General features: G+C 37.4%; 2 protein-coding genes across 4 annotated transcripts; both read right to left on the bottom strand.

Annotated features, from left to right (window-relative positions):
• Window positions 1-546: 546 nt before the first annotated feature.
• Window positions 547-1,697, bottom strand: LOC131150396 (probable E3 ubiquitin-protein ligase ATL44). Its single transcript, XM_058101101.1, has one exon. The coding sequence runs from the start codon at window positions 1,201-1,203 to the stop codon at window positions 604-606; it is 600 nt and encodes a 199-aa protein (XP_057957084.1). The 5' UTR covers window positions 1,204-1,697; the 3' UTR covers window positions 547-603.
• A 56-nt stretch (window positions 1,698-1,753) lies between these two features.
• LOC131150380 (MLO-like protein 10) lies at window positions 1,754-22,719 on the bottom strand. 3 transcript variants are annotated; one of them, XM_058101088.1, is made up of 16 exons: window positions 22,317-22,719; window positions 21,892-22,139; window positions 20,987-21,044; window positions 20,611-20,831; window positions 11,092-11,208; window positions 9,637-9,697; window positions 9,382-9,470; window positions 4,704-4,778; window positions 4,512-4,600; window positions 4,347-4,396; window positions 4,209-4,249; window positions 3,956-4,129; window positions 3,354-3,389; window positions 3,158-3,225; window positions 2,747-2,807; window positions 1,754-2,314 (listed from the first exon to the last, which is right to left on the bottom strand). In XM_058101088.1, exons 2-16 carry the CDS (start codon window positions 22,015-22,017, stop codon window positions 1,901-1,903), a joined length of 1,680 nt encoding a protein of 559 aa, XP_057957071.1. In that variant the 5' UTR covers window positions 22,018-22,139; window positions 22,317-22,719; the 3' UTR covers window positions 1,754-1,900. The 3 variants fall into 3 exon arrangements, with proteins under 3 accessions (XP_057957071.1, XP_057957062.1, XP_057957053.1); XM_058101079.1 differs by having other exon boundaries at window positions 21,892-22,236; window positions 22,317-22,678; XM_058101070.1 differs by having other exon boundaries at window positions 22,237-22,639.
• Between the last annotated feature and the right edge of the window lie 1,442 nt (window positions 22,720-24,161).

Here is a 24,161-nt window from a genome sequence, read left to right on the forward strand (position 1 = left end):
ATTATATATATAGTTAATATTAATTTAAAATCAAGGTGGGGTTAAACTTTATGAACTTATAGTCAAGTCAAGCTCAAATTTAATATTTTTGAAATCAATTGTGTTCGAGTCAAATTTTGAATTTAACATTTTCAAGTCGAGTCAATTTCGAGTATTTCACAGTATTGACTCGATTCAAACGCACCCATATAAGTAATGTTGAAAGATAAGTTTCAAAGTTATGCAACTTGACCTAGAATTTTCATGGATTGTATAGTTAGATAAGACTTAATGCATGCGGTGTTGTAGCTAAAAGTTTAGAAAGATTACAGCAAGGGTAATTCATTGTAACCTTAAAAATCTGCAACCCCGCGACACTTTTGCTGGCACCGCTGTAGAAGAAATTGATCTTTTATTTCTGAATTTCATCTTTCAACATATTTAGAAAGAGAGAACTAATTGAAAAGCAAGCTCTAATTAACTAGCGCTGCATAGAACATAACGAGTACACATATATGTAGAAGAGCATGCTTGGATGACGATGCGCAGAGGAGAGCTAGCTAGAGAGGTGGAGGTGGAGGGGGAGGGGGGGGGGGGGGTGTTGGTGAGCATGGTATGGTGGTTTCAAGGTAAAAAGGCAGGAGGGTAGGCATGATCTCTTCTGGCCTCAACGCAGCCAGAGATATTGGCTGTGGCAGCTGGGGAATGGCCGCATTTCTGACAGGCAGGGAGGCGTAGGAGGAGAATTTGGCGACGGCAGGAGGGGCAAGAGGAGTGAGAAGCAAGCCAGGTATCGATGCATCTAACATGGAAGCTGTGACTGCACGGCGGCAGCACCCTTATCTCCTCCCCATCCCCATACTCCGCCAAGCATATCCCACACTCTTCCCCCACCCTCAGTGCGCCCCCACCACCCTTGTACTCATCACGGCCGTCGTAGCTGATTTTTGGAAGGGATTCCACCACCTTCTTCTTCAGTCCTCTCCTGTTGTTATTATTATTATGCAATATTTCCTCCGAATGGCCTCCGAGCTCTCCGCCTGCAGAGCTCTGCCGCAGCCATGCACACCGAACCACTGCAATAAGCCCCGCCAAGCATATGAGAGCACAAAGTAGAGCAGCCAGAATCACCACCAAGTCAGACTCCGCCACAACAGACTCGGGTGGTGGAGCTGAGTAGTTAAGGGCTCTCAGCAGCCTTGGAGTATTTCTGGCAGTAATCATCCTGACTTGCTATATTCACTCAGATGACAAAAGGAAAGGAAGATATTAAAAGTAAATGAAAAATAAATAGGAGAGGAAAGCTAGCTATAGAGGAAAGATTAGCATTGTCACAAGAAGTCAACAATCAAATTATTAAATCCAAGAGAGAGAGAGAGAGAGAGAGAGAGAGTGGAGAGAGAGATTAGGGGAGGAATGCTAGTGGGGAACGCTCATGGATCAGTGCCTGGGGCTAGTATTGAAAAAAGAGGCACGTACTCGCCCTATGATAGAGGGCAACTAAAGCTGTGAGTGCACACCAGACATGGTCTATTTATCATCCATGACAATTGACAAACAGCAGTTGTTAGAATTAAAGCAATCTGCAATTTATGCTTAGGTCAAGCTTATGCCATCATGTGCTTGTATGCTCACGCCAATCTTTCATTTGGTACAATTTTCATTTGAATTGTTCTACAAATTATAGCCAAACTGAAAAATAAGAGTTCAGAACAGAATTTTAAACCATTGGAGAAACCATGCATTAAAGAAATTTAACTTGGGCCAGAACAGATGGTTCAAATGAGGACTAATTACTAGTAATTTATAAACAAGCATATGTCAAAATGTACAGAGAAATGCGTGTACCTGCAATTATCACAACATTTCCTCTCATAACATGCAGCAAAAAATTCATACAATTGAATGTGAATCATCATGCTCATTTTGGCAAGGCAGGCTTGGCAAATGAAAAGTCATCTTGTTTGCCCGTTCCTTGTCCTGGGTGTGCCTCGCTCCCTTCAACCTCTGGATTGTCATGATCAATTCTTACAAGCAGGTTGGTACTAGATGATTTGGGTGACGTTGGGTCGTCTTCAAGGTCTGACATTTCACGATCGTCATAGGAGATCGAGTGGGTTGAGTGACCGGTGGTCTTGAATCGGTGAAGCGTGTGTGCAGACGGGTGCACTGGTGATGTTTGCATTGGTGAAGGTGAAGCTGTTGGGCTTCCAAGTGACCGGGTAGGTGACCTTCCTGCCCTTCCCCCCTGCTTCTTCTTCACAGCCATGTGCCACTTCTTAAGGGCCTTCGATGTTTGCTCATCAAAGATGGATTTCTTCATGTTTGAACCCATCTGCAAGTTGCATCAAGATGAGTACCATCTACTACAATCATAACCGTGTTGCAGATATAATAGCTGGGAACCCAACAAAAAAAATCACCATGAAACACTGATCCAAAGAGTAGGGCACAGATGAAATTCAAACAAACACTTTCAAACTTCCTTGTGATATTAATATTGATCTCAATAGTTTGGATAAAGTAAATTTTTTTAAAATGAGGGGTTAAAATGTGGCATTAAATAAGGTATTCAAAACATCACACTGGTGATTCTCAAACATGTTTTGGATATTTGTATTCTAAAAATTATTGCTTGTTAATTTTATTTTTAAGTATCTTAGAATGACAGAGATTACTAGAAGGGACATAAATAGATGATAGTTAATTTTATTTTAATTATCTTAGAATGACAGAGATTACTAGAAGGGAGATAAATAGACGATACCTGAGTTACAAGGGCATATAATGGAAGTGTGATATAGCTGCACAATACTAGGGCTCCGAACCTGCAAGAATCCCACCCCCACCACCGTCCCCAAACCCCCAAAAACAAAGCCCCATCAGTTCTCTGCAGTGTCCAGGGCATCAACACCCATTCATAATATACCAAACTACAATGTAAAACACCATTTCTATATGGTCAATAACAGACGGTTGGGCTAGCTTCATCTGATGAAGAGACCAATCAAAGGATCAAAATTGTCCTCATGCCACATAAATGGACATTGGCCACTTTTGACTAGTGTTAGTACTTGGATGCAGTTCTTTTTATTACTTATGCCCTCGTGAGAACAGGGGATAGCTTATATATATAGTAGCAACTACAAGTAAAATCAAAACATGAAAGCTCACCCACCCTAAAGCAATTTTTACAATTACAAGCTTCAAGCTTTCATTGAAGCAGGATGTCAAACCAAATGAATACTGCAAGGAAGAAACACGTCATTTTTGTCATGGGTGTTAGTAATGCGAAAATAGTTGATTGAATTTTGAAAAAAAAAAAAAAATGAAAGCAAGATTTGCAGCAGCAATCACAGGAACAGATCATTTACCCATATCCACAAGAAATATGTTATCTGGAATGCATTCTGCACGACCATAAAGCCGATTATGAAGTCATTACCCAACAAAAGAAACATTAAATTTCCGCAAAGAAATAAAAATGAGAAAAAAGCAGGCACAGAAACTGATAATTATAGAGAATGAGCACTATAACTATGGATTGAAATGAGAACCAGCTATGTTCTCACCTGCAGGGTAAAGACATACTGTGTCACATGAAAAGAATATCTAAGGCCTTTCCTTTTAGTGTATTAAACCACAAATAACCATTTTTCTTTTAATTAGAATACCAATTCAGGATCTCAACTCAAGAAATGTGAAGGCAATATAGTTTGCTTCATTATTATTGTTTTCAACTTTTTCACTGAAGTGCGAATTGCTTCGTTGAAATTGAAAAATTAAATCAAATAGCAATAACTGTGAGCTCCATAGAGATACTTAGGTAGGATCTCTCATACACATCCTGAGGCAACAAGAGAACAGTTTTCTCTACCTTCATAAGTGACATAAGTTCATCTTGGATACAAGAACAGTTGATATAAGCTTATACTAGCATGCTATTCTCTTGACACAAAAGGAGGCCATTCAATACCTGAAATAAAGAGAAATGGATAAGATGAAGTACTAATGTAGGCCGACCGAACCAAAAGTATTTATCTGAGCCTTGCACAAGAGGAATCCCTTGGACTACTGCATGTTTTTCTGTGATTTCAAGAGCCATCTTTGTCAAAATGGCTTGAAGTTTTGTTCCAACTGCTAAGGTTATCTGGTACAAAAAAAAATAGTAAGACTTTGCTTTTCCTATTAATCTAATGAAAATATGTCACAGTGAAAAGAATTCTCACAATCAGAGGAATTGAAGATGCCCAAAACAATGTGTGCCATCCTGAAAAGAATGTAACATGCTTTAACCTCAGTATAATTTCACATCATAAGTAGATCTTGTTGACCTGCTAGAGATTTTCCAAGTAAGGAGGACTCACCGTTAACATTTAGAAGCAAAAAAATCACAAACGATGCCCATAACACATAACTGAAAATATGACGAGAAAGAGGGTCAAGTTTTTTTCAAGTTAGTTCTATGCAATTGGCTTGAAAAAATAACAAAACAATTTAATAAAAGAACACAACAAGTAAAAACAATATACCTGACTCCAACAACCACCTTGAAGTCATCCTCTAACGATCTCTTAATATATTTTTGGAAGTCAAACTTACCTCCTGGAGCTATATGGACCTATAAAAATTAGCATTATTAAAATAAAAATAAAAATAAAGTAAAGAAAGAAAGGTAGCATATCCAACAGGAGATACTGGATACTTGACAGCTGAGAACTCACAGTAATAAACCCATTGCGCAAGGTCAAGTAGTCAGCCTTACTAACAGACCTGAAAAATTGTCGAAAGAAGCATCCCTGAAAGAGAACATTTCAAAAACATAGTATCTATTTGAACTGTTGAAACATCATATATAGCCATAAAACAGCAACAAATCAAGCTTTAAATCCCACTATACGGGTTGGCTACATTAATCCTTTTTCACCAATTTACACAATCTTGGGCTATTCTTTGGAAAACATCATATATGGCCATACTAAAATCAGTAAAAACCATATCCTAACATTCAGGGTGGTTGGAAGAGGGATATTAATTTGCTTATCTAGAGCCAAGTCTACATTAAAGTCAATACCAACGCTATCTTATGGAGAACGACCAGGAGAACTTTAGATATTTATATTGTAGCTAGGTTTCTATCTTTTAGTTTGGCAAAACTCTTGCTATTTTAGAAGTTTGGTTAATTTAGGTTTGTTTAATGTATTTCAAGTACTTTGGGGTTATTTGTAATTTCTTGTTTTATTGGTACTTTTATGTAAATATGCGTTTTAGTTATTAGTGGATATAAGTACTGGACATGCAAGTTATGTACAGTAATCATTTTGAAATCAGGACTGTAGCAATTTCCCTCTCTCTCGCTCTCTCTCTCCCACAGGTTCTCTTTCGGCCTCTTCTTCTTCTTCTTCCTCCCACATCTCTGTTCTTTTCTGCCCTTCTACATTCTGTCTCTCTCTTTCTATGTTCTGGTTCTGTATGCTCTCCTTCTCCCTCTTCTTCCCTCTTCATCTTCCCTTCTCTTCTTCTAATTATCTTCCCTAATTCTCTCAATTCTCTCTATCTCTGAATCCTATTATTTGTCCTATATCAAATTGGTATCAGAGCGAATTGCAATTCACCCATTGTCTTTCCCTGTTATCACTTGGAACTGACACACCAACAAAGTTCCAAGTGAGGAAAATCAATTGTTGTAGAGTATGTTGAAAATTCTTTAATCATGGAACCTATCATTGAAAATCCTCTTGAGATTATTCCTCCTCAATCCAGTAAACTTGTGCATCCATCTCTTTCATCTTCTCCCTCTACATTTTCCTGAACCAAATCTAGTGAAACATTGCCCATCATCATAGAATATGGCCCGAATGCATATTTGCTTGATCTGCCAAATAGTTGGATATTAAACTGATTTCTTGTTTGGAGAACTTATTATTTTATCAGAGGACATTGCAGCCTTCTATGATTCTTGCAGTTGGAGGATCTTCCACATTCTCCAATGGTGATTGACGGTGCAATGCAAAACATGCCTCCTTTTGATTTGCCTGCATGCTCAACTTTGTTCCCACTCATTGAGTTAAAGCTACTACAACATTTCAGAACTCAAGGTCGAGTTTTCTCTCACAAGGGGAGTTCAATGGAGAACCACCAATGGAGAACTTTAGATTTTAAATTGTAGCTAGGTTCTTATATTTAGTTTGGGAAAACTCTAATTATTTTAGAAGATAAGTCAATTTAGGTTCGTTTAATGTATTTTAAGTACTTTAGGCTTATTTGTAATTCTTGTTTTACTGGGGCTTTACGTAAATATGTGTTTTACAAAACTCTTATTATTTTAGAAGATAAGTCAATTTAGGTTCGTTTAATGTATTTTAAGTACTTTAGGGTTATTTGTAATTCTTGTTTTACTGGGGCTTTACGTAAATATGTGTTTTAGTTAGTAATGAGTATAAGTCCTGGACATGCAAGTTATAGACTTATAGTGCAGTTATCATTTGAAATCAGAACTGCTGCAGTTTCCCTCTCTCTCTCTCTCTCTCTCTCTCTCTCCCGCAGGTTCTCGTTCTGCCTTTTTTCTTCTTCTTCCTTCTTCTTCGTCCCTCATCTCTGTTCTGTTCTGCCTTCCTACATTCAATCTCTCTCTTCTCTAGTCAGTCATCCTCTTCCTCTGTTCCGGTTCTGTTCTGCTGCTTCTCCTTCTTCCCTCTTCTTCCTTCTTCTTCCTTCTCTTATTCTAATTATCTTCCCTAATTGTCTCAATTCTCTCTCTATCTCTGAATTCTATCATTTGTCCTCAACAGTTTTTCTGTCCCCCACCTTTTTTTGTTCAACCAGCGCTCTAACCAAACCAAAAAAAAAATTAAATAAATAAATTAACAAAGAGGTTTCAGTTGTTATCTGCCGAATATTAACTACGAATCAACCAAGTGGAAATTGTCTAACCCAAAGGATTGATTTTGCTGATAACAAACTCTAACCTAATATTTTTTAGCTTAACTAATCATCTTATGTTATAAGTTTATTTGAATTAAATATTATGTTGAGATATCATGTGAAATAGAATAGGTACTACACTAGAATTCTTTCACATGATAATCAGAACATGTTGCCCACACATTAATTTATATGTGGACCCATGCATGCAATCGTTGTCCAATTTGAGTTATAATTAATTCAACTGTTGCCTTTAGTGTTTTTAAAATCATTCCTAGAACATATCTTATTATTTGAAAGGGAATAAATTCAAAGCTTATATGCAATATAAAAGTGAACATTGTCCATGTTTGCTCAAAATTACGAACTCTGAATAATTATCTTCATAACCTTTGTTTCAGATTAAATTGGATTGGGTTTGATCATTCTTGGAATCTTTTTGAAATCTTGTTCGAATATTTTAACGAAATAAATAAAAGGCAATCTCCACTTTCTAAGCTCTTTTGCTTAGGGATCCTTAACTTATATGATCATAAAGCAAATGGTTCTGAATATTCTTTGAATATGTGTTGGAATATTACTTGATTTTGAAATGATTTCCATATAAGAAGTTTGTATTAAGCTATGCGCATTTGTTATATAGGATACCTTTCATTTATTTTTATCATTGCTTTTCAAGCAAGAATTTTTGTTTTCAGCACTTCTTTTTTGAATTTTTGAAGTAGATTTTAAATAAAGAGATCGTATTAAAATATTTGTGAACCCACCATAAAGAAATAACTTTTAAAATTCATAGGACCATCTTTGAAACAAGCATTGAACTTCAACATTCATCTTTTGGAGCTCCTAACAGCTATATCAAAGTTAATCTATATACCACAACAAGTCCAAACTGTGGGATACCACTCATTCCATAAATATCGAAGTATAGTAAATGTGTGACTCTTCATAGTCTTACAATGACTAAGACTCATTTCTGATTGCAATAAGTGTTCAACATGAGGTTGGGTTGAGAATCTTTGTCCTTATATTATTCTTCATTCATAGCATTGCAAGTGAGATCCCCTTTTCCTTTTGGGGGTCAAGAACACAAAGTTTGTGATTTGACTGTGGGTGGGGAGCCAGAAGTTGGTGAAGGATTGTAGGGATCAAGAGTCTCTTATGTAGTGCAAACAGTCCATGTCAGAGAATCAGAAATTAAATTATCCAAGGCACAAAAATCACACTCCTTAAACGAAATTCAATCCCACTAAACAGTGTGCAAATGGGTTCTACAGGGAAGGTCAATGCTATTGATTGTTTGTAGATTCCACATCTGAAAATAATCCGAATATCCTACTTCAATAATAAGCTTTTTGAGAAGATTTTTTTGTATCTACAGACACAGATTGATTTGAGAGTAAATGAATGCAAGAGATAGTGCAGAAAGAGTACGAAGAATAAGATGCTAGTCTAATTTGCCTGTGGTTGCTTAAATAAACATAAAAACCCATTTTCAGCCAATAATTGTCTCTAGAGATTTGAAAAATATCAGTCATTTTTCAGTAGAGTTGTCCCTACAAATATAAATTTAAATTTAAATTCTCCCTGTAACTTTCAACTGCCACATTTGAATTATGAATGACACATAAAAAAATGGACAACCAAAATTATAAAATGGAAACCCAAATTATTAAAAACATGGCACAAAATAATATAGGCCAAAGCCCACCATGCCCAACTCTTGCGCTTGCACAATGCAAATGTGCGAAGTACTGAGTTCCCTACGAAAGCAACACAATATGTGAATACCACCCTACAGCCGAAGCCACAGGTGCGCATGCCTTATACAGTCCAAGTGGGCTATCCATGCATGGGCAGGCCCATAACTTATAAGTTATGGAAGAGCGGAAGAAATGCACTTATAAACACATCCCTTTTTTTTTTTTCCAAATTACATCTCTCTCAAAGGTTGAAGTGTGTCGTGTGGTTTTGAAAACCTCAATGAAAAGATCCCATGATTTTGAAATTTTTTCCAACAGTTCACTCATTATGTGATAATGGAACACCAAAGACGAGCTCTTGGGGAAGTGGACATAGGTCACGTTGTAATCGGCCCACAATATAAGTTTGCGTCACTCTCCTCCTTATCCCCTTCATGTTTCTAATTTGCTTGGTTTGGATTGTGCTACTTGCTTGCACACTTTGAAATAGATGATCACATCACCTAGAATTTGACACGCCCAATCAACACAGTTTTGGTCGCAATCCAGGCCAACAGAAATCAATATTTGCTTCCTTCCCAACAGAATGGTGCCCTTTGTTGTACTTTGTTTATGGTCAAAAAATGGGAGCAGTTTTACACTAACCAAATAGACCTTACACTAGAATGTGAGAATAATAGTTCCCTTGGAAATAGTAGCCATTAAAAGACAGGATACTTGTACCTTAATATAAAGAACAAGACAAAGATGATAGGATTGGTGAAATATTTCTTACAACATAGAAGAATAACGGAATCCGAGTCCAGAAACTCGTATGTGCTCTAACAAATGACGTCTCATGTGTAAGCCTGAATCTTGAAGGATCTGCATATTAAAACATATTCTGCTTAGCTTTCAATAAGCCATATAAATACACTAAAAACAAAAAAAAGAAAAAAGAAAAAGGAAAATCTCAACTTCAAAGAGTTAGAAACTGCAAGCTTTATGCTATACCATTAATAATGAATCTATCAACAGTAAGATGATTTACCATTGGAAAACTCATAGTGATGGGATGAAGTCTCACGCTCCCACTCCTTCCAGCCACGAATCTACAGAAGACAGCTCTTAGCAAAAATCTTAACAACATTCACCAAATAATGTTCAACATGGTATGGACATACTGTCTATAAACAGTCTTAAGAACCTTGGTATCAACATAGAGAACTATTTGATTCGACAGTTGATGATTCCAGGGTACCTCTATGGATTAAATTATAAGACAGTTGCCCAGTTCATCGATTCTAGGGCAGTATCCAGCCTTCTTGAGGCTTTAAGCAGGTTAAATGTTTCAAATTCATAGTTTTACAGTAATTTTGCCTTTTGGGATTTTGTGGAACATATGATTTTGAATTGATTTGGGATTCCATTTGTGTTCACTGTTATGAACATGACTTACTGAAATGGGACAATTGGATGGCGTAAATAAACCAAATGGAAAACAAAAAGGTAAAGTAGAATATAAGGAAGTCCTTAGTCCAATAATACTGGAATGATGCATGGAGTTTTAGCCAAAACAGATGATACTGGCAACTAAGACTGATGCCCAATAGCTAACCACTTTCTGTCTGAAATCACCGTTAAACCAATGATCAATTATTACAGCATTTTCCAGAGGCTATGCATTTTTTTACAATGTAAAAAGGATATAATAGATTGTAGGTGATTGCCTTCACATTCATGTCTTTGAAACAAGTGAGAAGCATGAGAAGGTATGGCCGGAAATCCAACAGTTTATTAATATCTTTTGTTGGATTATGGCTCATATTCAGAGGGGGTTATCCATTTGAAGTCTGTTACAATGGACCACTGAGCCCTTCATGCGCAAGACCTATTTGTTTATTTAAACAAAGCCTAAGGGGGGTGCATTGGGGCGAAACCCCCCCCCCCCCCCCCCGGCCCTCCCAAGGTACGGTACAATATGTTCGAGTCAGGATGCAAATGTAATTGTATTATCATAGGAGGGTATTTTGAGGTTTTCATATAAGGCTATATATACATATTGTAGCCGAGGGTTGAAACCCCAAGGGAGTTTTTGTTTGATAGTGAAAATTGCGCAGAGACTCCATGGACATGGGCACATTGCCGAATCACGTCAATTTGTGTTCTTCTTCTCCCTTTTGATTTTCTCTATTTTTTCGTATTTGCTATGTGTGTGCACAAATAATCTTAAGGCGTAATTTCACAACAATCTTTATACAGTATACAGATGACACAACAATCTAAGAGTATGGAAAATAAAATTAAAATAATCTTCTGTATGTTTCGCACCCTATTGTTTCAATACTAAAAATTTTCCATCTTTCACTTCGTATGCTGGTCACATGGTAGGCCTCTTTACGCTCTTTAAAACTTCCACTAAAAACTTTCTCTAGTGGTGGAACTTAAATCTAACTTAAGAGTAGATCAGAACGCATGTCAAATCAATTGCCACATTTCAAACTACCTTTAATCTCCCAAGGGTCATTGTGATGGCACTGTATAATACATGGAAGACCGCTAAAAAGAATATAAGGATGTGTAACTGATGCAATCCATTGATAGATATAATTGGCTCATATCCCTGTAGACAACAATTTGGCAACAATCAGATTAGCTAAGGTTAGGCAGAATTGCAAAGAAGCAGTTAGAAAGGGATAAAGAAAAATTACCTGAAAAGACAACCATGAGAAAACAAAAGACAGTGATTGAAAGGTAACTACAACTTTGGGCTTAAGAATAATGAACGAAATTTGTTTCATTTTTAGCTTTTGATAATGTGAATGCATCAATATATTATGATTGATTCCCCAAAAAAAAAAATGCATTGCTCACATAAACACCTTTTTGTTTGATAAGAATGTTCACAGAAACATTGAGCATGCATTAGATGCCTGGAATTCATCCCTCTCCAAAATAGCATAATATGTAGTAACATGTATTAGACAGAAATTCAAATATCCCATTAATTGCTACAAAAATTTCAACTGTAGTTTAGCTTTAGCTTGTGGCAATGCATAGCAAGTCATATGAGAGAGGAAATCAATAAATACACCACCAGTCCCATGAGTTCCTTCAACTCATAAAATTTTCATATTATATCATTCAACAGATGGATAAAGAGCAAAAACAATTCAACTATGGAGAGAAAAATATGATTGTGAATGCATGAGGAGTTATTTTCCATGGACAAGAATCCTAAATCCAACATATCTAGCTGGTATAAAACTAAGATTTAATTCTAAAATGAATAATGAATATTAAATTCAGTCAAAAATTAAGGTGGATGGTTGGGAATAATTTGCACTGGTGGAAAATCAGTATCCACCCAGATTCCGTTGTTTTCTGAAACAACCCAAAATAACAATATCAAGCACATTGATCAGTTCTGATTCTAAAGTTAAGCATTGGACATGTGACATGCAGTTATGCCATTACACCTGCTTCCCATTATGTAACTTCTGCTGCTGTCCCTTCCCGCTACACCCGTTACCATTACACTACCCAGTACCACTATTTAAAACCATGTTTGATATATTTGGTGAAAACCTTGCCCCTATACATTGAAGGCTTTTGTAATACTATTTTTAGGGGGTTCAGTAAGGGAAAGGATAGGAAAGCTTTGTGGCAGTGCACTGTTATGGCTTTTTTGGTGTGTTTGGAGAGGAATGCTAGAATCTTGATAGGCATGGCTACTAACAATTTGCTTTGGGGTAGAGTGGTTGATCTTGAGAGTCCGTGGGAGTCGGCAAGTGGTTTTTTTCATGTTTCTATGGAAGACCTGCAGTGGGATTGGTTGGCTCTGCTCGATTGAGTTTTTTTTTTTTTTTTTTTTGTGATCTTGCAGCTGGTTTTTATTGTTGTAAAGGGCAGATTTCTCGTTCTCCATGTTTTTTTTTTCTCTTTTTCTTTTTCTGGTGTACATTCCTTTCTCCTCTAATAGAATTATTTGGCGCACAGGGGGGGGGGGGAGCTCTTATGTTTTTGGTTGCTGATCATTGTTCTTTAGGAAAGCTCGTCCTCATCCTATTGCACATTGTCTCGGTTCTTAATGAAATTCTCCTATCCAGAAATAGTTCTTTACATTGTCAGTTCTCTTAATAAATTTTTTCTCTTATCCAAAAAAAGTTCCTTCATGAAGTCATTGGGCTTATATGTCAATTTTGGAACATCCTTTACGCCTCAGATCATGTTGCTAATAGATATAGTTGCAGCTCTGGTTTTGACACAGGCTCACTAAGCATCTCCGCATACCTCTCTTTTTCTTCTTCAACAACAAACTCTTTCTTGTCAAACACATTGTGAGCTTTAACAATATCGAGTTAATTGCTCAGCTTGGTAATTGTCAGAGTAGTTTGCTCAGCCATAACTACATCCTCTTTTATCCACTTATCTAAACAGGCCATTCTTCAGTCAACCCACTTCACTATTCATGTTAGTGATTTCCTTTTTTGTATTATTGTAAACCTAGATTTCTTCATTTTACAAAGACATGGCTTCAATTCAAGCACATCTCACTGACAGGCTTCAATCGGTCCTAGGTAACCATGGTTATTGGCAAGGATTGGGCGTGCGTGATGATAGTATGGATGCAAGAGTGATGGTTGGGTGACAACAACAACAACAGCATTAATGATCAAATTGAGGCAATTAGGGATTTGGAAAGTTATCATGTTCAATAGCACACGCAGACGAAATATGGAAGATCAATGAATTTGCAATGCTAGAGATGTGCAGCAGGCAACTTCTCATGCTGCAACTATCGCTTGTGAGGCTTTTTGTCGATGACGGTGCTCTCATGTTTACCCAAAATTGAAGGGCAGGGAGATTCCAAGGGATACTTTGGTGGTTGTTCAGGAGGAATATATGGGTGCTGTAAGTGGTGGCTGCATGTCTGTCTAAGATGGGCTAGTTGTGGAGGATGGTGATTTGATGATGGTAGCAACGGAGTATCAAGTTGAAGCTCTGATAGCAAATTGATGTAGGACCAGTTAGCAGCAGAGAATAGCTAGAAAATAAATGGGAAAAAAAAAAAAAAAGGAAAAAAGAAAATCAGAGCAAGACTCGACGTAGGGCTTTATTCTCAATATTCAAATCCACCTCTCATGATTGCACATCAAGCCTTTATATATAGGATTTGTCCTAACACTAAATAAGGGAACAATCTTTGGGAAATCAAATCAAATCTCATAAGGAAACAATATCTATGAAATAATGGCAAAATCACCAAATGAGGAAACATAATTTGTGAAAAATAATAATAAATCCCGAATCGATGAAAACATAATGGCAAATTCCTAATGCCGAAAATTACAAAATTAAATCCGAATATCCCAAATTATGCCCATGCATATGGTAAACCCAAGCATCTCCAAATGCCTCAATCTTGCGCATACGTGAACTCTTGACATTCCCTATCAACAACTGTACGGGTCAGTGAAAGATGTTTGGTTCCTTGGTTGAATGATTTGAGTGTCACTCGAGGGCACGAGGATACTTGTATCTTTCACTATAATTGTAAGAAGATTATTTTGAAACTTACTCTACCAGCCAACTAAGAAAGAAAATCTAGCAATATTGATCATGTTAAGTTACTTAACTTGAAGACTCTACAAGCGAGGTGTCACGGTTAGACTATTTTCACACCGTTGTGAAGGGTTGTGTGGCGCTAGCTAAAGCACTCTTGTTTAACTAGCCGGCCTATAGTTTACCAACATTCATCCACAAAACACTTTCATTAGCATTCAATCAAATGACAGCGGAAACAGCAAGCATTCATGAAAGCAGTGGCAAGCAAGCAATAAACATTGAATCTACAAAATTCATTAACACCACCTCCGTTGACAATGTGTGCTTAGCGAGGGAGGCAAGTAGGCTAAACATGTTGACAATAGCTAGTGAGTTTTACAATGACTGATGAACACTCACCCTCCCCTAAAGAGCTTTCTAGACCATTCCCATTCTAGCACTAGGAAACATCAAAGTGACCGAAGAGTCATACTACCTTATTTGGCATACAAAGACACTACTAGCAGAAAATAATCCTACACTAGTATTTACATGACGGAAACTCATCCCAAACACATGAGATAAGCGGTCAAAGGCAAGCATAATGCCCTGAACAAGCTTAGCTTGTAACATTCTCCCCCACTTATGCGGTCGACGTCCTCATAGACTTTGGCGGTAGGTACACTTCAAGTTTGTCCACGAACGGTTGAATATCTTCCGCAGCTGGCCTGTGACAAGCTCAAAAGTGCTCTTGTTGGTCATTGAGCTCCTTTGGGCATTGCCACAGTACGGAGCCACATCAAATAGTTGCACGTCATTCTTCTGGTTGTCGTTGACAAAATGGCACAAGTACTCTTTCAGTAGGCCTCTGAATCTCTTCATCTGTCCGTCTGTTTGTCGATAAGAACTCGAAGAGATGTCAATATGTGACCTGAATATCCTGAAAATTCTGTCAAGAAGTTGTCAGTGAACATTAAGTCTCGGTCACAAATAACAACTTGGGGAAAACCCCAATATCTCACAATAGTCACAAGGAACAATCGTGTCGACTCCTCTGCCGAACAGTATTTTGGTACGGCCCTGAAAGTACCATACTTCTTTCGCTCCCCCTTGTCTTGTTGGCAAGTGAGACAAGTTCTGGTATAATCAACCACATCATCCCGTGTGTGCAGCCATAATACCTCCCCAGTAATCCTGTCATTGAAGTCATTCTGCGCGAATACCCCTCAACGAACTTCCTGCAATATATAGTAAGGCCAAGAAAGGAACGCAACTCTTTCACTGTCGTGGGGATCTTCTGTTCTAGAATCACCCTTACCTTCTCCATACCCCTCCGGATACGACCTTGTTCAACCACATGATCAAGGAATTTGTTGCTTCGCTGAGCGAAAAAGAACTTCCCTTTCTTCACATCCAGATTGTTTCCCCTCAGCCTATCGAACACCTTTCGTAGATGCTCTTCATGTTTCCTCTGAAACAACACCGATGCTCCGAACGGTGTTTTGGAAGGGCGAACACATCCCGCTTCCAATTTATCAAGTTGTTTCCCCAACTCTACTATCTCTGGAGGTGCCATCCGACATGACCCTTTAGCAGGTGGTTTCACTCTTGATAACAACTCGATTTCATGCTCCACAGTCCGTCGTGAAAGCAAATTGTGAGGCATCTTATCCGACAACACCTCTTTGTACTCATCCAACACTGCTTGGGTGGTCGTAGGTTCCAGCTTTTGGCCTACTTCTTTATCTACCACCACCGTGGCTAGACGTGTCTGCTCACCCTGACCCAATCCCTCATTGAGTTGTATGGTTGAAAGGGACTTCCCGTCGTCTCCTTTCGTTGCAACGACTTGCGTCATGCACGAGTGATCTCCTATCAGACACAGGGAACCAGCCGAAGGCATCAGCACTGCCCTCGTCCCCCTTAGGAGCTCCATTCCTAGAATGACTGGAAAGTCATCCAATGGCACCACTGTGAAATTCGCATGACCTTCCCACTGTCCAAGCTTCACAGTAACTTGCTTGGCTACTCCCAGAGTAGGCTGGGCTACGGAGTTAACTACTTTCATGCGTCCTGTATCCTTCTCTAAGGATAAGTTGAGTCTCCATGCTTCCAACTGCAAAAAAAAATTATGAGTAGTCCCCGTATCCACCATAGAGCAGGTACTCTTCCCATTGATCCTCTAGTCCACAAACATTAATCCTTTTGTTCGTGTAACTTTCGGTGCTTTTGCCTGCTTTTTCAACGCGCTCACCAGCCGCGCAGAACCTACCCTAGGGGCATCATCCTCTTCTCCTCTCTTTCCACCACTTTTCTTGAAGTGGAAGCTTGTAAGGCATTGAGTAATCCCTTGTGTTGACACTCACTCACTCTGTGAGACCCACCACACAAGTAGCACGAAATTTTACTCTTCCCCTTTCCATTGGGTGTGTTGAACCCTTGAGACGACGAAACTTCCTTTGAAGTTGATGATTTAGAGTCGACTCCCCCACTCTTGGGTTTGCCTTTCTTGAAAGACTTTCCACTGTTTCCCTCTCCGCCAAACCGTTTGGACGAAGTGGTATCATCACCAATGTAGTCGGTCAAGCGTTCTGCAGCAACTTGTGCAGTAGACAAGTCTTGAACCCTTTGCCTATGAAGTTCAGTTCTTACCCACGGTTTCATCCCCTCTAGAAAATAGAACAACTTGTCCTTCTCCGACATATCCCAAATATCCAACATCAAAGCAGAAAATTGTTTCACACATTCCTTGATGGACCCCGTATGCTTGAGCTCTCTCTTCAAGTCTGCCCAACTATCGATTACACAGCTTCCATTTTCAATCTCTTGGTACTTGGTATGCCACCACAGTTTGGCATCACCAACCAAGTACATGGTCGCAGTATTCACCTTTGTCTATTCTAAGGTTATCCTCATAGCGCAAAAGTACTACTCCACATCAAACAAGAAGTTTTCTAACTCCTTAGCATCCCGGGCACCCCCATACGTCCTGGGTTCTAGTACCTTGATCTTGCTAACTCCCGAAGTGTTGGAGTTCCCCATTGCAAGAACCATCAGATTCATCGTGGCATCCAGATCAGCCATCCGCGAATGCAAAGTTTCAACTGTATGGCGAAAGTCCTCTGACATGTTGCCTATCAAACCTACTTGATATTTTTGTGATCCCATCACTTCATCAACAAGTTCTCTCATCTGGGCCACCTCCGCGGCCATAGTGTTGGTTGTTGCCTCAACCTGTGCTTCCAACACGCCGATCCTCTCAGCATTGTTTGGTGATATGGTCACTTACCAAAGCTTTCCAAATCCCACAACGAAAGTAATCAAATTCACGTAACAACTCAACCTTGGGCTCTCATACCAAGTGTCATGGTCCGACTATTTTCACACCGTTGTGAAGGGCCATGCGGCACTAGCTAAACAGTAAACACTTTCATTAGCATTCAATCAAATGGCAGCAGAAACAGTAAGCATTCATGAAAGTAGTGGCAAGCAAACAGTAAACATTGAATCTACGAAATTCATTAACAACACCTCCGTTGACAATGTGTGCTTAGCGAGGCAGGCAAGTAGGCTAAACACGTTGACAATAGCTAGCGAGTTTTACAATGACTAATGAACACTCACCCTCCCCTAAAGAGCTTTCTAAGTCATTCCCACTCTAGCACTAGGAAATATCAAAGTGACCGAGGAGTCATACTGCCTTATTTGGCATACAAAGACACTACTAGCAGAAAATAACCCTACACTAGTATTTACATGATGGAAATTCATCCCAAGCACATGAGATAAGCAGTCACAGGCAAGCATAATGCCCTGAACAAGCTTAACTCGTGACATGAGGGCATGCATACACTTGAAGATGTCCAGAGACTTCATAGTGTTCTTATTGTTGAGTTTGTCATTTTATTGATGCCAATTCTTTATTTAGTTCTTTTCTTTCTTTGGTGCTACCAAAGGAGCAAGGTTTCTTGCATCACTCAAGCACTAGTTTTCTATGAGTCCAAGTTCATTGCTTCCTTGATCCTCCAACATTTTGAAGTTCAACTATTCAAGGCCAAATCTTTTCCAACTAGGGGAGATGTGATGTAGAACAAGAAGTTGGACCATGGGCAGTTGGAGCCTGGAGGCTGATTCAAAAGAATTGGATTAAGGAATTATTAGGTCCTCATCCCAACATATTTTTGAGTAATTAATTAGGGTTATGTTTATGTGGATTTTTTAAAATTTATGTGTCTCATGTGTTTTTATGTAATTATTAAGGGGTTTATTTCCACTTTTATTTATTTTATTTTTTCTATATGTATATATATTAAAAGGTAGTATTGTCGTGGGAAGTTTTGTGAATTTGAAAGTGGAAGTTAACATAGTCTCACCCCACCTTGTATCTTCTCCTTCCTCCACCTCTTTTCTTCATTTTCTTCCTTCTTCTGCATGTTCCCCTCTCTTCTTTCTTTTTCTCTTCAGCTAATGACCCTTACAAGTCAGCTACCTGAATCCTCATCCACCATTGTGCACAATCTAGAGCAATATCCTCTAGCACAAGGTTATCAAATCCTTATTCATTATATCGGTCTAAGTTGTTCTAGGTCTACCCTACCCCTCCCACTTCCTATTGTCATTAACATTAGCTATCTATGTTACAAGTGCCCAAATAATCTTAACTGTCATTCCATGTGTTCATTTCTTAATTTATCTTTTTAGAGTACCAATCATCCCCCTTGGAATTCTTATTTCAGAAACTTTTATTTATTGATATGTTAATTCTTAGTTGCCTGACATTTTCATCATACAGCATGGTTAGTCTCACAGTTATCCAATAGAATATACAATTATACAACACGCCCTAAGTACTTCCCATTTTACCAACCTATTTTAAATCTGTGTTATATTCTTCAATTTCTTTTTCAGCTTGCATAATAGATCTAATGTATCAAAATCGACAAGTGCTAATAATTTGTTAACCATCAAGTTTAATCTTTTCTCCAATATTCCTCCTAAAATGACTAAAATTACATGTCACATATTTTATCTTATTTTTACTTAACTTGAAACCCCTAGATTCCAAACTTTTCTCTATAGTTCTAACTTAAATTCAACACCCACTCTAATTTGATCAATCAAGATAATATCATCTGCGAACAACATACACCATAGAAGTTGGATATTTCTAGAAAATTCATCCCTAACTAAGGCAATAATAATAATAATAATAATAATAATAATAATAATAATAATAAGGAATCAAGGCAAACCATTGATGTACACCTATTGACATCGAAATTATCAAGACTCCCCACTTGTAGTCCTCAAACTAGTTATTGCTCTAACGTACATATCCTTAATTTTTGCATAATTACCCTGTTCCCAAAGTTCATTTTATGACCCATAAGTTCAATTCTGAAATTGTTATTATAATTTAGAATACTCTTTTATTTTCGTATGTAGGTATTAAAGTGCCTTAGCTCCATTTGGCATTTTATTAGTTCTTATAATTGGGTTGAATAATTTAGTTAACCATACTCATTATTTTTTATCTTCTTCCATCCATACTTAACTTCATTGACTCTAATTTTGCAAATAAATCTCAAAACAATACTAATAATAATAATAATAATAATAATAATAATTTGTTAAACTTTTCTGATCACAAGTTTGAGTCACAATGTCAACATCCATTTTGTTCTGCAAGCAGTGAATTGACAACCAGTTCTGAATTTAAAATATAAAAATTAAATTTTAAAAAGAAGAAGAAGAAGAAGCAAAGAACAAAATACACGAGTCAAAAGTCTCAATGTCAATTGATTATCAAAAAAGCTACTCATACAGGGAATGATACTCCTGCAGGAAGAGCTAATATGATTCCAGCATGTTCTCATGACGACATACACACAAACAAAATTGAATGTCAGTTTGTTGTTTCAAGTTACAGCTGAATTTCTGCTGAGAGCATATGTGGCTATAGTACTAATAACATTTATAAAATCATTTGACAAGAAAATACCATGAATGCATTAGAGTTTTTAAGTTTTCTAGTTCAGTTTTGAATTTCAACATCGAATTGAAATTTCAACTTTGTCCATGTTGTCCAAAGACAATGTACATAGATCAATCTTAGTTAAAGGGCAGCCCGGTGCACAAAACTCCCGCATATGTGGGATCCGGGGAAGGGGCGGACCAAAATGGGTCTATAGTACGCAGCTTTATCTTGCCTTTTTGCAAGAGGTTATTTCCACGCCTCGAACCCGTGGCCTCCAGGTCATACGGCGACAACCTTACCGTTACGCCTAAGCTCTCCTTCATATCAATACTAGTTGACTAACTGAATCCCTATATCCTCGAGCATGTATCCTCAAGTCCAACATTATCATTGAGAGGAAAAATAGAGAAATCATCATTTGCCATTGCTACTGCTACATCGTCTTAACCCTGGAACTCAGCTTATGCATCCACTAATGAGTTTGGGAATAGATGAACTTACAGCCTTGCAACTAGCACTGGAGCTGTCACCAGCTAAAAATCTACGCTCGTACCACAAAAGCCTCCTACGATGTTCCTCTTCAGAGCTATCACTTCCGTCGCTGGAACCATCATAAGGACATGGCAGCATAGAGTCGGCAACCTTTGCAGAAATGCAGATTTTGACAATATATTTCTGGAAAAATGTCAGGAGAAGCGAAATGAAACCCACAATCATCAACTCTGCAGCAAATGAACAGAAAATCAGATGATAGAGAACCATGCTGGTGTTAATCCCTGAAAACTGAAGAACAACAACTAAACAAATAATAATTCAGTTTAAATTTGATCACATTATTTTCCTCAATCAAAGAAACATAAACTGAGTATGTCCATACCAGATTTAACTTTCTCGAGAGCTTCAAACAGAGCTTTCTTGTGCTTATGCAGCAACCACTGAGATGAAATTTTTTATTAAATCAAAAACCATGTTGTCACAAGTTCGTACAGCATACATCAACGGAGTAAAATTTTCCACTGAATCAAAAAGCACCTCATATTTCCTGAATTCAGCTATTCCTATAGGAGAAGATTAATATGATGCACATCGATGCAAAATGAATTCGAATAGTTTTCTAGCTTACAAAGAACCCAGTCAGGAAAAAAGAAAAAGAAAAAAAATTAAAAAGAAAAAAAAAAAAGTAATCTCAAAGCCTGATTCCGACATGTGGGAAAACTCGTTTTTCACTAAAAAATGAGAAAAGCGAGATTCAATTCCCCAACAAGACAATCAACAACGGCGGACGGGAGACAGAGCAAGAGAGAATAAAATATTGTGAGACTAACCGGAAAACAGAATCAACCCATACCTTATCGCCCTCCCTCCCTCCCTCTTAACCGGAAATAAATAAATAACGTAATCGACAAAGCTAAAATCAAGTAAAAGGCGCTATTTGTTTCTCCGATAAATCAAAACACGCAAACCAACGCAGAATTTTTCTAAAGAAATGTCTGTAAATTGTCTTCAGGTGTTGACAGAGAAAATTTTCTTCCCGGGAAAGTAGAAAACTCCAGGTGGGCACTGAATTTTCTGGATAACGGTAGAAAAACACGGAGAATCAAAGCAGCAAAGAAAAACTTTCAGCGCACCCAATCATATAATCATGACTTAACTTCAGTACTCCACATACCCTCAGCAGTGATATGAAGAAGAAAAACGCAACAAGCCAAAAAACAACCCAGCCCACGAGAAGGCAGTAACTCGAATTGAGATTTTTCTTCTTTTTTCTTTTCGGATGCTTACCATTCCAACCTTGTGAAGAAACTTCTCCAAGACAATGGAAATTAGAATCATAGCGGCACAAACTCCAGCAACAGCCCATGTGGGCGTCTGATCCAGCTCCCTGGAGGAGGTGCTAGTCCCCGCCATTAGTTAACTACTACTACAGCCTCAGCTTCTGCAACCTCTACGGCGTTACTTATTTCTTGTTTCTGTTTTTTCCCCTTTGGCCACTTTGCAAGACGGATACAGGTGCAGATTCCAGCCAACCCCTGGTAGGAAAAAATAAAAAGAGAGAAGAAATTCAGAGGCAGGGATGATGATGATGACGACGACGACGATGATGAGACTCCCAGTCCCAGAACACACCTGTCGTTAAAATCTGTGATTTTTTACTGTAGAAACAAACAGAATCTAATATAATAACTAAATTCAAAAGCAAAACATACGAAAGCAACAGTCGAATGCCAATGATGATTGCGGCCCAACTTGTAAAATTACGGTGGGAACCCAACTCAAATCAAATCAAGTCAAATCAACTGGGTGGCTGGGAGCAGAAGGCAGAGAGCTAGTTTCAACTCTATCCCCGCGTGAAAAGAAAAAGAGTCGACGAAACCAACAGGGGTTTCGCTCGTTATTATCGAAGAAGGTGAGGAAGATGGGGTTGTGTCGGAATCCGACTGTGTCTGAGTTCAGAGGGAAGAAGCTTTCAAGCAGTAATTGGTGGCACCGACCACTAATTAATCTTCTCCATTGACGCCCTTAATTCAAGCCAGCCCTCTGTTTTTCCATTTATCCCTCATTTTCTATCTTCAAATTAAATGTCACTACACTTTTATATATATTTTTTATAAAAGAAAATGAATTCAAAAAAGCTTATGGATGTCTTAAAAAGACAATGACCTATTTTATCTTAAAATTTAAAAATTTTAAAAAGAAAATTTTTCTTAAAATTTATCAAAAAAGACATAAATATTTTCTTATATTTTATAAATAAGTAAGTTAAAGGAGGGTGCGTGACATTTTTGAAATCATATTTTGAAACTTTAGAAAAATCTTTATTTTTTTGTCAAACCTTGTCTTTTGTTCAATTTAAATTTTTTAATTTTTTTTTAAAATATAAATATTATATTTTCTATTCTATATTTAGTCAAATCAAGCTATGTTAATTAAGCTTATTCCGAATATGGTTTGGTCAAATGGACCAAAATACTGTGAACAAGTTTGCCTGATATTGAAAAATTGTTGGTTGGAATTTAAAATCTTTCTTAAATCAGCAATTTAGAATAATAATTCAACATTAATATCAATTAACTATAATTGAGTATGTAAATATTAAGCTAAAATACATTCTTAAATGTTAAGTATATGGGACAATGGTAAATGGTAGAGCCTATAAGGTATAGAAGACATAGGTTATGACTTTGATTTCCAACTTTCAATTTCTTAATAAATCAAATTTTCACACCTTATCTTCTGAAATTATATGTAAAGTTCATGGCTTGTGTGACAAGTGTGAATATTTGGACTCATGATCGAGTTCTATATTATTTTTACGCCCTCTACGAAAGAAAAAATATTCTTAATTATATGGGAGGATTACGGAATTGGGATCCATAGCAAATAGGCGATTATTTTTATATCAATTTTTGTACATATTTGTCATAAATATTAAAAAAGTCTAAAAAATTATTTTAAAATCTCAAAAATTAGGAAAGGATCCAAAAAAATATACAAAAAGAGATTCTCAATTTCTTCTCATTTTGTGGCCTCCACTAAATTAATAAATAAATAAATAAAATAGGGTTAAAATTGAATAACCATGATGTATTAAGCTGAATTATTCAATATTTCATTGAAGTGGGCCCATTGTTTTGCCTAATATTTATTTATTGCCTTTCTTTTCTATGCTATATTTTATATATATTTACCATTGGCAGGGTCACCTTTGTTTAATATATAGAAGGCAAGAACTAAACTTACCAAAACCAAAATCAACAGTAAATAAATATCAAGTGGGTCAAAATAAATGCAATTCCCTTCCACCCTTTGGATTGATCCTCCCAAACTCACTTACTTTCCCTATATTTTAAAAAATCACTTTTTCAGGTTTGTTGACATATAGGTGTATGTTGTGTGAAATTACATTGGTTAATTATTTTGTGTATAGGATTTCCCGATCATGAGTGAGGAAATCTTAAAGAAGGTTTTGTTCGTGTCATCTTTCAATATTTTTGAATATAATATGTATACAATGTTTTATTTTTGCATTACTTGTGAGTTCGTGTCACATT

The sequence above is a fragment of the Malania oleifera genome, chromosome 1 (assembly GCF_029873635.1).
Source record: "Malania oleifera isolate guangnan ecotype guangnan chromosome 1, ASM2987363v1, whole genome shotgun sequence".
NCBI classification, from domain to species: Eukaryota; Viridiplantae; Streptophyta; class Magnoliopsida; order Santalales; family Ximeniaceae; genus Malania; species Malania oleifera.

Bases quoted from the DNA above. Each gene is read 5' to 3' on its own strand.
- LOC131150396 (XM_058101101.1), bottom strand. From the start codon at position 1,203: ATGATTACTGCCAGAAATACTCCAAGGCTGCTGAGAGCCCTTAACTAC.
- LOC131150380 (XM_058101088.1), bottom strand. From the start codon at position 22,017: ATGGCGGGGACTAGCACCTCCTCCAGGGAGCTGGATCAGACGCCCACA. The intron at 21,045-21,891 runs GTAAGCATCCGA...ATTTCATCTCAG, and splicing joins TTCTTCACAAGGTTGGAATG to TGGTTGCTGCATAAGCACAA. The intron at 20,832-20,986 runs GTATGGACATAC...CATTTGCTGCAG, and splicing joins TCTCGAGAAAGTTAAATCTG to AGTTGATGATTGTGGGTTTC.